General features: G+C 44.6%; 1 protein-coding gene across 1 annotated transcript in view; it reads right to left on the reverse strand.

The window, feature by feature from the left end:
• MYO1E (myosin IE) overlaps nt 1-17,232 on the reverse strand; it is a 218,532-nt gene that overhangs the window by 9,800 nt on the left and 191,500 nt on the right. Inside the window, exons 24-27 of the mRNA XM_019657546.1 lie at nt 14,898-15,044; nt 13,178-13,335; nt 10,998-11,087; nt 8,290-8,491 (exon numbers count right to left, since the gene is read on the reverse strand). Of these exons, the coding sequence (XP_019513091.1) occupies nt 8,290-8,491; nt 10,998-11,087; nt 13,178-13,335; nt 14,898-15,044 (597 nt within the window). The remainder of the gene's footprint in view (nt 1-8,289; nt 8,492-10,997; nt 11,088-13,177; nt 13,336-14,897; nt 15,045-17,232) is intronic.

Raw genomic sequence — 17,232 nt, forward strand, 5'->3', positions numbered from 1 at the left:
GCAACGTCCTCCACAACTAGACTGAAGAACAAAAGGACAGCAACTTGTCTGTTCCCCTTCCGCCAATTCCCCAGCGCTGTTCCCATCCCCCAATTCCCCAATAAAAAATCTTAAAAAAACAACAAGTTCAGCAAGACTACAGAATACAAGATCAATATATAAAAATCAGCTACATCTCTATGTATTCGCAGTGAACAATCCAAAAATGAAACTGAGAAAACCATTCCACTTACAAGACATAAAAAAGAATTTAATACTTAGAAGTAAATTTAACAAAAGAAGGATGATTCTATTTATATGAAATGTCCAGAAAAGGCTAATCTACATTGATAGCAGGTAAATTAGTGTGGTTGCCTAAGGCTGGGGCTGGGGGCTGGGAAAACGACAGCTAATGGATAGGTTTCTTTCTGGGATGATGAAAATGTTCCTCAATTAGATTATGATGATGGTTGCACAACTCTGTGACTATACCAAAAACTGTGGAATTGTACTTTCATTTAGAGTTGATTTCTTTTATATCTCAAAAAAGCTGTTTTTTTTTTTTAAAAAAAAAACCAAAACAAGTGAATTTCACGAGCCCCTTTGGGCTTTGCAGTGCATTGCTGATACCGAGTGACTGTGGCCAGCCTGTACACAAGCAACCATTGGGTGTCAGGGAACCGGGCAGAGGAGGGGGGAGGATGGACGTGGCGACGACTGCTGAGGCACCTGTGTGAACACAGCCATTGCATGGTCTTTGATCAGAGCCTGCTTCTTCAGGAAAGGCAAAGTGAAACCAATCAAAGTAGAACCTCAGGGATTACTGGGGAATTTGCGTCCCTGGGCAACAGTCAGTTTGATTATCCCTGGACCTGGACAACTGCTATCATGCGGGCACTGTAAAGCCACCTGGACATTTATCAGCTGGCTGCATGGGGTTCGAAGCACTCCACAGTAGGGAGGAGGGAGAGTCAGGCAGCTTTGAGGTGGGTGCTGTGGCTGGGGACGAGTGTGGACTGGGAGACTGTGTTTGATGGGAAATGGACGTGGAGGCAGAGAATAGCTCTGCATTTTGCACTGGGAAAAGGTATGCTTAAGCAGCCCTGAGGTCACCATGGTCTGGCTCTTTCCTGTTTAGATGTCCTCTGTGACCAGGAAGAGGTACAACAGCTCCAGTTAAGGCAGCATCTTCCCAAGGAGAGCCAGCTCCAGCAAAGTCCTCCTTTTCTGTGATAACTCCTGCCTCATGCTCACATCCGAGCACGTCTCCATTATTCTTGTGAGTGTCAACAGGTGCATGTCATCTGGGAACCCCTGCCTACAGCTGTATGAAATACAGGTAAACCCGCCCGGGCTCTGCCTGCTCTGGGTAAGGCACCGTGCTAGGCATTTTCACAGGTGTTGCTTCATTTAACCTTATAATGATGAAGGCTGGGTGCTGGGATTTCCTTCTGGTTTCATCATCGGAGGGCATGATGGCATATGCATAAGGTTCCCAGAACTCCAGCCTTTCCTGGTCCTGACTTTCCTGGTCCCTTGGTCTGGCCATGCTCCCCTGGCCTGTCCCCACCCTCCAACCTGTGCTGCTAATCATGTTCTCTGGTAGCCTACGCCTGCTCAGAGCAGAGGATCCATGTAATGGTACAGGGACTTGTTTCACTATTGAATGATGCCCTATTAGGACAGCAGGCACCACGGGGGTGGGGCCTCACCTGTCTGTGCTCACTAGGCTCAGGAACACCATGTGACCTCAGTCCGGCTGTTCTGCGGGGATGACTGTCTGCAGCAGAAGAGACACTGGCTTAAGAGTCAGTGCACTGGGTTTGAGGCCCAGCTTTGCCACCCGCTGGCAAATGACTTAGGGGAAATCAATGTACCTCTTTAGGGATCAGTGTCTTTCTCTGTTAAAAAACAGGGATTCAGGCAATGGCCCTGGTCCTTTTTCTAATTCTAAGAGAGCTTTACAGAGTGCTCCCAACAAAATCTCTATACTGTCAGAGGTACCACAGGACACAGGAAGTCTGTGCCCAGGAAGTGATCACTGTCTCTACGTTTCATCACATCATAGAATCTGGAAACCACCATAGAAAACGGCGGGGGGGGGGGGCAAGAACAGCCAGTTCCCAGGCTCTAAATCAGACGGGCTTGCCCTAAACCCAGATAATCTCCTTTGCATCACTAGGTGGCGATCCTGTGTAATCAATGAGAGAGAACGGCTTTCTGCAAGCTGCCAGGGGCTGATTAATGAGGTCTTTTAGGTGCCAGGAGCTCTCTATCCACAGCCCAGAACTGACTGGTCAATGAAGTGAAGAAGGGATTCAGTCTTTCTTACACAGCAAACAAGATCCTTGCACCAAGGGCGCTGGAGCTGGCTCAGAACAGACCCTGATGAGCAAGTTGTTATGCTTTCAGGAATTGTGTGGGTCAGTTGTTAAACAGTCATTGTTAAAGATTAAATTGAATATGATTACCATTGAATAAATTATATCAAAAGCAAAGGCAATAAATACCCATAACTCAACCCTTCCTAATTATTTTACTATTGTAATCCATCGATGCTCCTGGTTATTAATGTCCGTTGCTTACATATGGTGGCAACCTCCATAACGGAGTGTGATTGTGCCTCTCTTGCTAACCCTGAGACCAGTGGTGGTCATGCTGGCAGATGAAATTGGCCATAGCAAGAGTAACAACTGGTAAGTGTTACAGCTCAGGATTTTTTAACCAGCTGTTCACCAGCATGCCACTGTCCCCACGCAGCCCTCGTGACAGCTCCAGAAGTGATAAAAAGCAACACAGCTTAGATTTGTTTCGTAATGGATATGCGGGAGTTAGATAATTTTGGTGCCGCTGGGATTTTATGATATTTGCATTCCTAATAAACCTGACGTGATTGAAAATTGTGTTATAAAAACAATGATTTCGTTGGGACAATGGGAGTTGGAGCAAGGATTTCAGACTCATAACAACACAATTATTTTTGCTGCTGTCATTTCAATAACAAAAGTTCACTTTTTATCTAGTAGTATGTAGTTATAAACCTCTGCATCATTGAGCAAATCCAACGTTTCATTATATGTAGCTGTGGCACAGTGTAATTTAGTTTTCCTATAACTACTTGACCCATGATTTCGGGGTAATTTGTGCACACTTACCACTTCGTGTGTCTATTGCCCATTAAGAAAACAAATACACAAAGGAGCTGAGCTACAGCAATTTGCTTTTACAGCAGGTCTTTTTATGAGTAGGGCATTAGACCTCTAATGCAAACACATTATAACCCACACCACAAAGTTTCCTGAGTGATGAAGCACGTTACGTCTATGTTGCTTTGTGAAAACCTGCACTGCTGGAGAAATCCTGTTTCATGATGGGGGGAGACCAAGTGGTGCCTTTGCCCTGAGACATCGGGCTGCCAGCCGACATGTGGGCCCTCATGGACAGCTGCCCAATCTCACAAGATGCCAAAGGCCCACAAGAAAACAAAACCCCAAATGACATCAAATGACAACAAAGCTCTCTAAAGTGAGGGTTTGTTTGCTCGTTCTCTCCTGGGAACGCCTGCTCAGAACTTTCTAGGGGATGAGTTGTTATGGTGACCGGAGCAGAGGATGTTTAACTAGACAAAGGCTGGAATAGTACAGCGGGAGACGGAGTTTTGGGCCAGACTTACATCGTCCACATGCAGCTAGGGTCTGTTGCAGTATTACCTCACAGTTCTCTGTTATGCCATTGCTTTGTGCCCACACAGAGCAGCATAGCATTTACATGTGTGTGATATGGCGTATGTGCGGTGGGAGAAGTCCTCCCTGACCAGTCCTCTCGTCTTGGCTTCTGTAGGCTGTCCATCCCCGTTAAAGCCAGCAACGCCCCAAGCTTAGACCCTCACGGAGTCTAGGGCTCTGCATGTCAGAGATTGGAGTGCATGACAGGGAAGCCATTGGGCCAGAGGACACCCACTTTTCAATCCTGGTGGAACATTAATGTTTCCCTGCAAGACCAAAGCACATGCATAACAATAATAAAACAAATACAAATCAACTTTCAAGTTGCATCGTGTCTTACAGTTTACAAAGCAAAGCCCTTATTCATCTTCAAGAAACCCTGAGGAATGGGGCTTTAAAATTATACTATTAGCCCTATTACACAAGTGAGGACACCAAGGGGTAGAAAGATAAAGCGACAGACATGAGGCAGCACAGCTGGTAATTAGTGCAGCGATTCACATGCCAGCATGTGGCCCAGTAAATAGTCGATGAATGAATCAAGGAAGGAACAAACACGTGGCCTGGGACTCACACCCAGTCTCTGTGACAGGGAACCGTGCGCTAGCTGCACACGTCATGCCACCTTTTGTACACGTCACTGCAGCCCCCACACCTCTGGGGCAGCAGGGTATACCTGCTCTATGCCAAGGTCAGCTGGAATGCAGCTTTCAGATATCACTTCTTTGTTCTGCAGATGTGAAATTTATGCCTTGAAATTCTAAGAAGGAAGATAATGGCATTTTATTTCATTGGCTCTTTAAAATATGCTCTGTTCCAAAAGGTTGAATCTATAAACATTACTGGAAGTGAGGGAATGGATGCCAGGAATTCCTAAGCTCCGTGTCTGCCTGGGCCAGGGTACGGCTCCTGCGCCTGCAGATTAGGGGTGGAGAAATATTGCTATTGGACACTTGTTGGAAATTTTAAGCCCCTTGAAAATATGACTCCATTAGGAGAATCTTGTCAAGAGGCACACAGGCAGCATTTACATTTTTCTATCGATCCCGCCTTTGTGGCATGGCCAGCAGCCCTACCATGGAGCACTTTCAATTTTTTTCCTGTTTCTCCAACGTCTTGTTGGATTAATCTCTGGAGTATCTCGAAATTTCCTGAAGTTGTCCTCCCATGAAATAGACCACAGGATTGAAAAGGCCAACACAAAAGACATTTCCAGTCGGGGTTTTACTACTTCCAGTAATGAAGTGGAGGTAGATTCTGTACATCTTGGTGATAGGAGGGAAAATATAAAGCACACTTGATGGGCACATCAAGTGTTCCTGTGAAGTCAGAACAAAGGCCAATGAGGAAGTGCTTATTTGATTCTAGCTTAACCTGTTCTCTTTCCCTGAGAATCAGGAAAGATCTTTAACCTGAAGCAGGTTTTTCAAAAGGTATGCTAAGGGCAGACAAGATCATGACCCCACTACATCTCTCGGTTTTCTTGTATGACGGTAACAATGACGACGACAGCAAGAACAGCTACCATTTCACACACGCGGCAAGGCAAGGGGAAAGAATCCAGTTGGGAGGGTAAATAATTTAGTGAAGACTTCATGCTCTCTCCAAAAAAAACTTGACTGAACCTAAAATAAACTGACAAAGACTTTCCTGAATTAACTTGAGGTGCTAATTACACCATTCGATTTATCCACATTACACGATCCAAAAGAAATGACTGCTTATGATAAATATGTCTATAAAGAAAAGAGCATGGGTGGGGGGGACGGACGGGAAGGAAAGACAAACCCAAGGGTGTGAAAGTCAAAGGAAAGACTGTGGAAATCTTGTTGATCTGGATTGGCACATTCGAGATCACTGTTTGGAACTGTGATGTATATAGGAATTCTCATGCTTGTGAAAAGGCACAAGCTTGGGATCCCAACGCTCGCTGCTGGCTGCAACACCCTTCTGTGGAAAAATGCAATTCATGTGTTCTTGGCACAGAGGAGCTGTTACATGCAGGTAACCATGAGGCTTTTGAAATACATGTCTAAGGTCCCTGGCAACATTAGAAATTGTTTTCATTTTTACTTTTATGTGCTTTAGAGTATAAATACTAAGAAAAAGCTTGGCCCTCTGACCAGAGTACAATTTCTTAAGGAATGTTTGCACCACAACAGATTTAAGTGTACAATGAGGAGACTGGTGGAGATTCTTATAGCTACCGCACTCCATGTGCATAATAAGATTATGAGTTTTACACACACGTACTGTCTAGTAGATACTGTGAAGGTGTCTTCTCCTTCCAGCCTCACAGCCATCACCAAGAGAGCATCATGTATACCTGATCTTTACACCTGGAGGTGGCAAAGAGTGTGATAAGATTTAAATAGGGAACTACAGAGCTGAGGGCTGGAAGGGAGCAGCCTCGGTTAAGACACAATGTTCCTAAATTGCTTGCTTTTGGCTGACAGAGGCTCCCAGCTGGCTGGTGTGCAAGTCTGTAACTTGCAAAGCGGGCTGGAAAGATGATTTTGCTTGCCAAAACCAAAGCAAGTAAGAAGCTAGCAGACAGAGCTAAGAGATTTGGTATATTTTGTTGATTGATTTTAATCCCCTGTCTACTTTGGGACATTCAACTGGGCCCAGGAAGGGTTGTTTTAGTGATGCCCAACCATCTGAATAGTACAGGTCTGGGTTATGGAGTAAAAATCCTGTTGCTTTAACATTACCCTTTCAATTCACCTTTACACAGAACCTTCCTTGGCCGTATCAATCAGACTGTAGACTAGTGGTTTTTAAAATGTGGTCCCTGGATCAGCAGCAGCATCTGGGAACTTGTAAGAAATGTAAATCCTTGGGTCCCACCCCAGGCCTATTGAATCTCAAACCCTAAATGTGGGCCAGTAAGTTCTCCAGGCACTCTGGTGTACATTCAAGTTTGAGAACTATTGCTTTAGACCAAGCCAATCAGGTAAACCATGATCGTTAGAACTGGGAATATAGCTACTTACACAAGAGTGGGGGGAGGCAGGGAGAGAGAGAGAGAGAGAGAGAGAGAGAGAGAGAGAGAGAGAGAGAGAGAGAGAGATCTAACAAAGGGTGGGATCCACTCTACTGATGGCCATCTGTATAAAACTAAGGTGCTTCCATATCTGTAGACCAAAGTTAAGACTTGCCAGGGGAAAAGGAACACCAAGAGAGAACATGGTAAAGCTCTTAAGAGCTTTGTGCTCTTCAGAAGAAAGGTGACAAGAAGGAAAACATCTCATATTGGGGCATGGGTGGCTGCCCATTCAGGGGAAGGAGCAGTTGTTTTTCTTCCAGCACTGCTCTGTTTTGTATACAAGTTTCCTGATCACATCTGAAAGTTCCTCATCATTCTAGAGACATGGAGAAAATGAAAAATGGAGGAAGGCATGAAGGAAGAGGCAAGCATGAGCTGGAGCAGGCCCATTATCAGGTTCAGCAGTAAGAACTACGCCAACACAGAATCATGCAGAGTTGGAAGAGTCCTTAAAGGTCACTAGTTCAACCACAAGATAATTGGTTGTCTCATCAATCACCATCACCACCATCATCGTCATCAAGTTGACTGAGTAGCTCCTACATGCCTAGTACCATGGTAGGTATTTTAAGTATAATTTCTAGTCCTCCCAACAACCATGCAAGCTTGGTGGTATCACGTCTGTGTACACATGAGGAAAATGAGGCTCAGAGAAGACAAGCAGCAGGTCTAATGTTAGACAAGTAATAGAGGATGAAATAAGACTATCATCCTTCCCTGATATTTAACAACTGTAGTACTTAACTGTAAGTTCCCGCCTGGTGATTTCCACCCACCCTATGCCTGAATACTTTCAGGGACAAGGTGCTCCTTACATCCTAGGGCAGTTCATTTTGGGGCTACTAGAATGTTTTATTTACTGGTGACAAAATCTATCTCCTGGCAGAGTTCACTCACTTGTCTTAAAGTTGTCCCTAGTTATATACCTGGTGACTATACAGGACACATCCAACCCCCTTTTCACACTGATAACTCTTTGAATATCTACGGAGTTCCAGGAATCCTCGCTTCCTCCAGCTAAAAAGCCTGGATTTCTTTTTACTACTCTTCATTTTCTGTTCTAGAAAGGCAGAAAGGCTCTCATTTTAAAGCCTTAGAGTTTTACATTCATAAACAAATGTCTACATCCCATAGAATGCTGGGATGTTATTCTCAATGTTTCCAATGACTCTTTGAGCTATATGGTATTCATGTAACTGCAGGTACAGACATAAATAAAAAACGCCGTTATTCTTCAACCACGCCAAAGAGCAAAGATGGTCACTGAGTAATCGAATCTCAGTGCCAAAGGGGACCTCTCTCCTGAAGCTTCAAAGATAAGCCTGCTCTGGAGAACAAGCCGTGTGCTATCAACGTGGCCATACTTTTAGAAATGCCAACCAAGGGCCTCATGGCCTTCGGTCTTGGATTACAACATGTGGGTGGAAAACCGGATTTCAAAATCATGCATAGACAGCCCAAGGAAACCCTTGAACCTTGGTGTGACTGAAGGAGACAGAGGTCACTGGCTTCACTCATGGGTGGTGGGAATCTTACCCTGCAGCACCCTGGTCTGGGACCTTGAGGAAATCCAAGCTCTCCGGCGTCTGTGACACTCGGTCTGAGCCAGTAGACTGTTGTCGTGGCAAGGGCGGACGGGCCATGGAGGTGTACAGGCTTTTCTGATTTGACCTCTGGTTTCCAGGAGCGTGGGGATGTGGCACAAACTGGTTTTTGATGACTCCATTCTGATGGTATCCTAGAGAGGAAAAGAAGAGAAACAAAGCTTAAATTTTATGATCCTTTGCTAAAAGGATCTCCAAATTTCTTGCATCTATTAACCAAGAACAACTTACTTAACTTGTCCAGGCCTCAGTTTCCCCATCTAAAAAAGTGGAGGGTTCAATTGCTAATATATTGTGAGGAATTGAGCTAATACATGTAAACTGCCCAGTGAGTGCCTAGAACATGGCAGACACTCACACATACTTGTTGAATTTGAATCACCAGCTGTTCAGGGTTTCATAGCCCACAGTCAAGGAGAGGTAAGCTTGAAACTAGCTGGCAGGCATACTCTTGGGTCTAAGAAAAATTATGAGGTTACGATTCCACAGGGCTGGCAGGCAGCTGTTTAAACAGCTGAACACCCATTTTCAAAGGGTCAGTCTTGGGTGCCCTCTGCAGGAACCTGTTGTGAGAGATGGAGGGAGCACTCTATGCAGGCAAGGAAAATGTGGCCGCTGGTGTGATCAATCCAGATAGAGCAAGCTCTCTTAGGCAAAAAACTGTCCTAGTCAAGGTCACAGTACCTGGTAAGTAATGGGTGATGGTTATGGGCTCCAAAGCATGGGCCTTGACTGGACAGGGCATTATCATCTCATGCTATGTATGAAGAACCCTTTCTCTCTCCTCCCAGGGACAGGTCAGAGCAACAGTGAAGAAGAAGACTCCTCAAGGCACACTTTGGGGAACCCACCATAAAACCTCTTCCAACTGAATTAAGAGAGGAACTCTTTGGTACCAGGAGGGTGACCTTAGTTTATAAGAGGGACTAGGGGGTTCAGTTTTGTCTCTGCCTGTGATAGCTACATTGACCTTGAGCAAAATGTATTACCTTTCAGAGTGTCAATTTCCTCATTAAAGAAACAAGGAGCTTGGTGAAACCCAATTGCTGCCAAGGGTGCCAAGGACAGGAGAGGGGAATGCACAGCGGGATGACCTCTAGGGCCATGATGCTCAAAGGGGGGTCCAGAGATGGGCTGCGCCATGCTGTTCCTCACCCACCCACTCGCCAGAAGTTCAGAAATTAAGAGTAAGCATTTAGAAATATTCATAGCAGTTTCAAAGACATATTTCATATTTGTTGAATCTAATAAGAAATTTTGGCTTATATTTTGAATGCATTTAAAATTCCTTTCTTCTAGTAATTTTATTATATCTGACCAAAGTATGGTTTGTGATGGATTGAAAATTAAGGAAAAAACAATAACAATAACCCATGTCCTTCACCACAGATAGTGAGAAAAGTGCTGTTCTAAGGGGTTTGGGTCTAATTGCCTCATTTTACTGATGAAGAATCTGTCAAGTAGAGAGGTTGGGAACCATGTTGAAGGTCAGGGATTTGGTGTGAGGTGACTTTGGCCAGCCTAACAGATGCAAATGAGCTTTTCCAGGTGGTCTGGGCCAGAATTTTGCATGGGGACTGGCACATAACAGTAACTACTGTTATGGTGCTTATGATACTACACTGGTGCTCTTAGGTTACTTTGTGCTTGGATTTTCCTCAAGGATAAAGGCAGAGGGGAGGAGAGATGCCTGGGCCAGGAAGGATGGGGATGCCAAAAAAGATCAGAATTGGTTTCTCACTGCTAGACAGAGATGTCCATACGTTAGCATACAACTGTAAGGTTCCAGCAGGAGACAAAAGAAATGCTTTTTATTGCTTATCTCAGACACTGCTGCATCTTGTCTGGGATGATCTGAGTCAAGACGATCCTCTTAGGCTTAGAATGCTAAACTTATTAACATCAAACCTTCTGGGGACAGTTTTTATTAACTGAATTTTGTGAGTGATGGAAAAACATTTCATAAATGTTGAGAGTGCTCTTCAAACACTACACAGATTTTTAAGAGCAAAAAGTCTTACATTTATTTGGGTTTAGAGTTTATTGACCACATGTTATACTTTTATCATAAAAAAAATACGAAACATAAGATCTAAACATTTTTTGTATCAATTTTGTAATTCTTTCAGATATTGTTTTATTTTTTGGAGCAGTTCTCTTAGAGCCTATCTGATTAAGAATAAAACATTTCTGCTTATTCATTAAGCTGTAAACTAGCTGCAAAATACTGTCATGGTATTTGGGTGGAGCTGGGTAATGGTGGTGGGATTATACCTGGCAAACTTCTATTTCCATAAAGACATCATCCTATAACTGACGACATTCAGGTTGTCAAGGACAAGGAAGCCCTTTTTCTCTTACCGAGGGAGGAAGCCTTTCCTCAGGGAGTAATATTGCTGGGTAATGAAATCCAGGTCGTTAACTCAGCCACAGTTCAGTCTTACTACCAGCTCATACTTTCCCTGAATTTCAGGGTCACAAGTAGTGCCATTGTGTTGGTAGGAGTACATCTGGCACTGAAACAGCTCCTGGTTGGCAGATATGTGTACATTTATTTGCTAATGGGTTTCTTTCCAAATAATTTTACAAGTTCTGGGTCCAGGGTAGTGGTCCCAGTCTATGGGCCTGGGCTTGGCTTACCTGGTGGGGGAGGGGCAGCTCTCATTGGGTAGTTGGCATTGTGAGTCCCAGAATAACCTCTGTTCTGAGTGGTGTTCCTTCTGGTAGGACCTGAAATAAACAAGCAAGACAAAGTTACAATCAACACTACTGGTTGGTTTTATGGCTCCTGATGGTTTTTGGCTTATGGAAAACTTGTGAGATGTTGGAATCCAGGTCTCAGTCAGATCGGCAGGAGGCTAGTTGCAGTGGAGAAGGGATATTTGAGGGAGCTATTGGATGGGAAGGGCTGGAGGATGTGTTGATGAAGACATGGCTTTGAAAGGTTAGAGACAATCGCTTTAAAAGGAGGCATAAATAATCCTACAAAGGTGTTTCTAATTTTGTAGCCTTTCAAAAGAGACAGATGTGACATTTTAATATTTGTCCTCATGTTTTAAACACAGCACAGAAGCTAACTCGCCAGTGCTGCATATTACAGCCATTGGCATGAAGTACATGTCAGCACTAAATGGATGCCTGCTTGTGTCAAGAGTCTTTCATGCAAGAGTTTGTGTTCCAGTCTTCAGATTAAATACAGAGACCATGAAGGGCAGAAGCAGCCTTGTACCTGGACACAGACATGAAGGATTAGAAAACAAGCTGGTGCTAAATGGCATATCACTGTGGGCCAGAACTGGGGCTGAGACAGCAGGGCCACTGGTGAGGTCTTTGCAGAGATGTATGTATTGGAAAAGAAATCAGTAAACAAGAAAACAGTAAACAAGTTCTCAAATGACGGAGGGTAGGATTAAATCAGCTGGAAGAGGGGTCCAGGGGGAATTCCCAATAAAGAGAAGAGCTGAAGAATAGAGAAGAGCAGGAAGTGACAAGGCATGAACAGCACAAAGCAAAGGAGCTGGGTCTTGGTGTCCTGGGCCAATGTCACTGTATTAGAAAATGAGACAATGCTCCACTTTGGGGCCTATGCACATCGTGCACACACATATTGCTCGTTATCAGCGGCTTCCTTTGCCATGTTCTGTGCCCTGGAGTCTGAGCCCAATGGGCCCCGTCAACTGGGCTGCTAGGCCTCTGCATTCCAGCTGGGTCTGGCCAGTGGGAGGCACTGGTAGGAGACTGGAACGCCAGGAGAGAAGGTGGGGCATCTATTCTGCTGCTTCCTGCCTGCATCCTTCAGCTCGACTCTCTCCTCGTTCTGCCGCTTCAGGCTCAGGGGCAATGACGGTGTCCGACTGCTCTTTGTCCCTGGTCCCCACTTTGTTCCCTCAACCCTGCCTGCATCTCTGTCAAGAATCCTTCTATTTAAAAGTCTTTTCAAAAATCCCACCTAAATGTACTGTTGTCTGCAAGTACCAAGTGATACACAGACATACGCCAACGTTTTCTGAGTGGCTGTTCACCTGTATTGATCTGTACTGTATTAGTGATTTACAGTGCACGCCAATGTGTACCTTTCTAGACAGAATTCATAAAGCCCTATTTTATATCTGCCATACTCTTCATTGACAATTCATATGGACTAAGTTTTACAAACACATCTATATTATATAAATACGTAGCATATATGATTACTCTATGCTATGCATTATAAACATAATTTTATAAATGTCACTTACAAATGGAAAAGGCATCAAAGGCCAGTGAAGGAGTGAGACTGTGGGATGAGTTAGGGCATGTGTGTCGTCTAAGGGAATGCTCTCCAGTGAAGGCAGGAGGTGCTAGATTTGACGCATAGGAACATCGTGAAACCAGGTAGGGAGCCGGTAAATGAGGCCAATTTCTTTAAAATTGACAGAAAGAATAAGTTTTGTATCGTTGAGAACATCTGACTGGAAAGGGCTGGAAAATTTGAAGCCAACAAATGGATTTGTTTTAAACACAATTAATATTGTGTTTAAATATTAAACACATATTTAGTAACGTCTGGTGTTACTAAACCAGACGTTACTCAATCATTCAGAAAGGTTTAACCTGCCCATTTGCCTTGATGTTGGTTTTGTCTAAAATGTTTGAATCTGAAGAAAGCCGCAGCCACAGGAAGCGGCAGGAGTACTGGTTCTTTGTCCTGCAGATCTGTGCACATATTACGAGCATTTGGTGAGAAGTGAGTCTGGAGTAGGGCAGCGTGAGGGAGAGCCAGGCAGGGGCAGCCCGGAAGCCCAGCGTGGTTCCACCCGTGGGGCCCACAGAACACTTACGGGAGTTCTTAGGCAGCCCCGGTCCGATGCTGACCTGCAGCACTTTGTTACTGGGCTTGAGGATGGCCAGGTCACCGAAGCCTTGGTGGAACTGCACCTGCCGAGAGCCCCCTGCACTCCAGGGACCCCAGTTCTCCTTTTTCAACTTGAGTTCAAGCCTGCGACAAGCATATTTGTTGGAATTAACAAGTCGGAAGGAACCTGTGAGAAAGGGGGCTCACAGAATCCAACACGCAGTTCTGCTGCTGGGCAAATGTGCTCTAAAAACAAGGCAAGGCCACATAGCCTAAACCAGCCCAGGGCCGTGAGGCTGGGGCTGACAGCATGGGTTTGGCATGATGGTAGGGTGAGCCCACTGACCAATGCAGAAGCATTTGGGGCCCAACACCTGTGAGAAACCAGTCGGTGAAAGAGGTACCCCATTACAGGTACCCACGCCACTCTGCAGGTGCACTCAGGTGGGACTGCCTGGGGTACAGAAAGAAAGGGGACAACTTCCAGGCCACATGTGCTGTGGTGTGTCGTCCTGTTGTCTCTCAGATTCCCCTGGGTCGGTATTTGTGGAAGACTGAGAGATGCCAGACACACATAGCCCATGTCTCCATAACTAAGTTCTATTCCTCCAACATTACCCTTTCCCAGGTAGAGAAAGAGACAACACTTAGCAACCAAAATCCAAATAGAAGGGAGGTCTACTCACAACTCCAAGGCCAGTTTTTATTTTTCCTATTGCCTATATGCCTGCCTAATGCAGTTCCATATTCTGCTTTTTTAACATACTTTTTCATGTCATCAGAAAAACCATAATTTTAAGTAGCTGCCTATTATTCTATCGAGTGGCTTGGCTCTTCATAGTCTTCCTTTTATTTATTTTTTTTGAGTTATTCCTTTATCACAAATTCCCAGACAAAAATAATTACCCCAGTACCGATGGCCAAACTGTTCTTTGGAAAACTGTAATGACTGCATTGAGCTACCAGTATCTATTTCACTGCAACCACAGTAGCATTAATCATGGAAAGTTTCCCTCATTGTGGAATTAAGGTCTTACTTTGGTCTCACTCTTGTGAGCGCTAAGAGATGGAGGATATCCCCATGTTATAGATGGAAATTTAAGAAGAAAAAAAGGAACTCTCACTTGGCAAATATGAAATCAGAAGCTCTACAGTATATGAGTGTCTGGTCCAGGAGACCATGTTGCTAAAGCAAAGCAAGGTGAGCTGAGACACGAGATGTTGGCCATCTGCATCCCAAGTCCCCGAATGCCCCCACCCCAACCCCGTAGGTTTTATTATGCATTGATTTTGGGAACTTAAGCTCCCACTCTAATCATTGTCTTCAGCTTCTAGTCTTACTTCTCATTCTGTCCGCTAAATATTCTTTTATTGCTGATATACAAAAATCTGCCTTTCCCTGCCTTACTTTGGTGACCTTTGTCCAAATGACAAAATATACAATTTGAAGTCCTTATTTCACAACAATGCAAAAGTGACCTTTTCAACGTCTGTGACAGCCATCCAGGCTGTTTTCTGCAGCCCTGAGATGCCATGGAAGAAGCTGAGTCACCCAAGGCTGGGGGCTTTGCTGAAGCCACTGGAGCCAGTCAGACCCCGTCCCCACTCTGCAGGCCTCTCTCCTCCTCTCAGCCTGGGCCCCAGTGGCGAGATCAAGCCCCGCCCTCTAGTTCTACTCAGAAGTTTGGGCCCTAGTCCCAACTTACGTATTGCTAAATTTCAGAGGTAGTTGCTTCTGGGTTTTTTCCTCATAACGCTTTGCTAACAGGCTCAAGAATTCAGTTTTGAAGACGGATTCAAGCAAACTGTCATACTCTTGCTCATGAAGAATAAAAATGTCATCTTGCATAGTACTGCAAAGAGATTAAAAAGACAATAAAAGTTGCACTTTTGTTTATTCCATTTTTTTGCATTCATTTTTTTTAATCCTGTTAAGTCCATACGAGGTTTCTACAGTCTTTCCAGAATGTGGCTGAAAATGAGCAATTCCACTTAAGTTCCAAGTTAGTAGAATTGATGATATGGTTGTAGCAGTCATAATAAGTCCTAATTTGAAGAATTTTAAGCTCAGTTATCAAAAGTGAAGCCAACATCCTGGGCTTCATATGCAGTCATTATTAGGAGCTTTTGGGTATTTAGTGCTCTGATTAGAGCGCATGCCCAGTGCTGTTGAATGTACACACACACCCCACAGTACAGAGACACACCAGGCCAAACTTGCTTAATGTGCAAAAAGCAAGCAAGCACATCATCACATTCCAGCTAATGAATTTCGTGGGGCAGAGAAAAAACACACCTTTATGAGAGCTGCATGTTTGGACAGGGGAGGGCTGGGGAGAAACTCATGCCTGGAGGGGTGAATGGAAGGAAGAGGCTGAGGCAAACCCAGTCCTGGGGAAAATGCTTAGTGGTGGTTGGGGTGGGAGTTGGGGTGTGGGTGATTAGACACAGCTCCATCTCTAGGCCCAGCTAGACTTTGTGGCAACTACAACATGCATCTGATTGACAACCTTGATTCCCTAGCTGTGAGGTGGAGAGCTCAGGTGAAGGAGGCCACCACCCCAAAGTCTTCACAATATACAAACTTACAATTACCTCCAAGCACCACTGCCAAATAGGTACCTAAGACAATCCTCTAAAGAATGAATGACATTTCATAAGAGATGGTGTGTTTTTTCAGGTATTAAAACCAAATAAGTGAACCTGCTTTGATGAATTGACCATGGTTGTATTTTAATCCCTCCAAGTGTAGGAAATACCAACGACATGGTTCTTTTAGTAACCAGGGCTGAGCTGTATCACACAGGAGCTTTGCCCTGCTCTCAGGGCCCATGGTACCGCTGCCCCAGTAGAATTACTGTGACGTGACAAAGCCAGATAGTGAGGCCAGTATAGAGGACTGGGGTGTAGGCAGACTTTGAGATGAGGAATTCTTCTTCATGTAGATTTTGGTCCATTTAAACTGCAACTCCTGTGGTCTCTCTGTTCAGCCCCATGAATATGACAGGGTTGGGGTGGGCAGTCCGCGGGACCAGAGGTTTTCCTCAGGCAGAGAGAGCCTTGGTGGACACCCCCAGGCTTGTCAGGAACCTTCTCTCTCTGGGTCAGGGAGCTAGGAACCTGAACCTGACTGAGCCAGCAGCTGTAGCCACAGCCTCTCTCCCTGAAACCTCATCCCTTCAGTCTTCCTATAGGAAAGGAGCTTGGTAATCCATCCACAGAAGAAAAAAGGCTTAAGGTAGGACCGCAACACAGCTGGAATTCAAAGGCACAGAACAGCAACATAAACAAACCACAGGAGAGGAATGAAATAAACTAGCAGCAAAATACCATCACCAAGGGAAGGGAGCAGGCCCCTCACAACATGTTTATTGAAGATGCGTATGCTGAAGAGTTCTTGGATGCGAAGTCAGAACACAGTACAGTCATTTTTGGATACATAATGGCCAGTTGGATGGAGCACATGGTCACTATTATTATCATCTCAAGAGTTTGTTTTCAAATATCCCTACATCACAACCATGCTTCCTGCGCATTCTTGTGTGATAGTTGGGATATAGGTTTTTTTGTTGTGATGAAGACGCTGACAATAGGTTAAAACAACATAATGTTTTTATCTGTCACTCCACAGCATGTGCAAAAAGAAACACGAAGGGCCACCATGATAGTTCTACCGTGCCCAAGAGCCAGGTATCTACTCCTACTCCTTCCCTTTACAGGTATGACCAGGAAGCTGTACAAGTCGCTTCTGCTCACAGAGTGGCACCTAGCTGCAAGGAAGCCTGGGAAATGTAGTCTTTGAGTAGGCTGCCAGCCATCCGTATGTAAAGGAAAGAATGAGTATTGCAGGACAGCTCACAATCTCCACTATACCTCCTTGTTCGCAAACTTTTCCAAACTAGGAATTGGAACCTTTTCTTAAAGTTTGAGAATCATATACTTCAGAGGGTTGAGGCCACAAAGCTATTACCATTTTCCTATTTCTAGGAAAATTCTGGCATTGTCTTAATCATGTCAATTACAGCAATTTGAAACTCCAAA

The sequence above is a fragment of the Hipposideros armiger genome, unplaced genomic scaffold (genome assembly GCF_001890085.2).
Source record: "Hipposideros armiger isolate ML-2016 unplaced genomic scaffold, ASM189008v1 scaffold_276, whole genome shotgun sequence".
NCBI classification, from domain to species: Eukaryota; Metazoa; Chordata; class Mammalia; order Chiroptera; family Hipposideridae; genus Hipposideros; species Hipposideros armiger.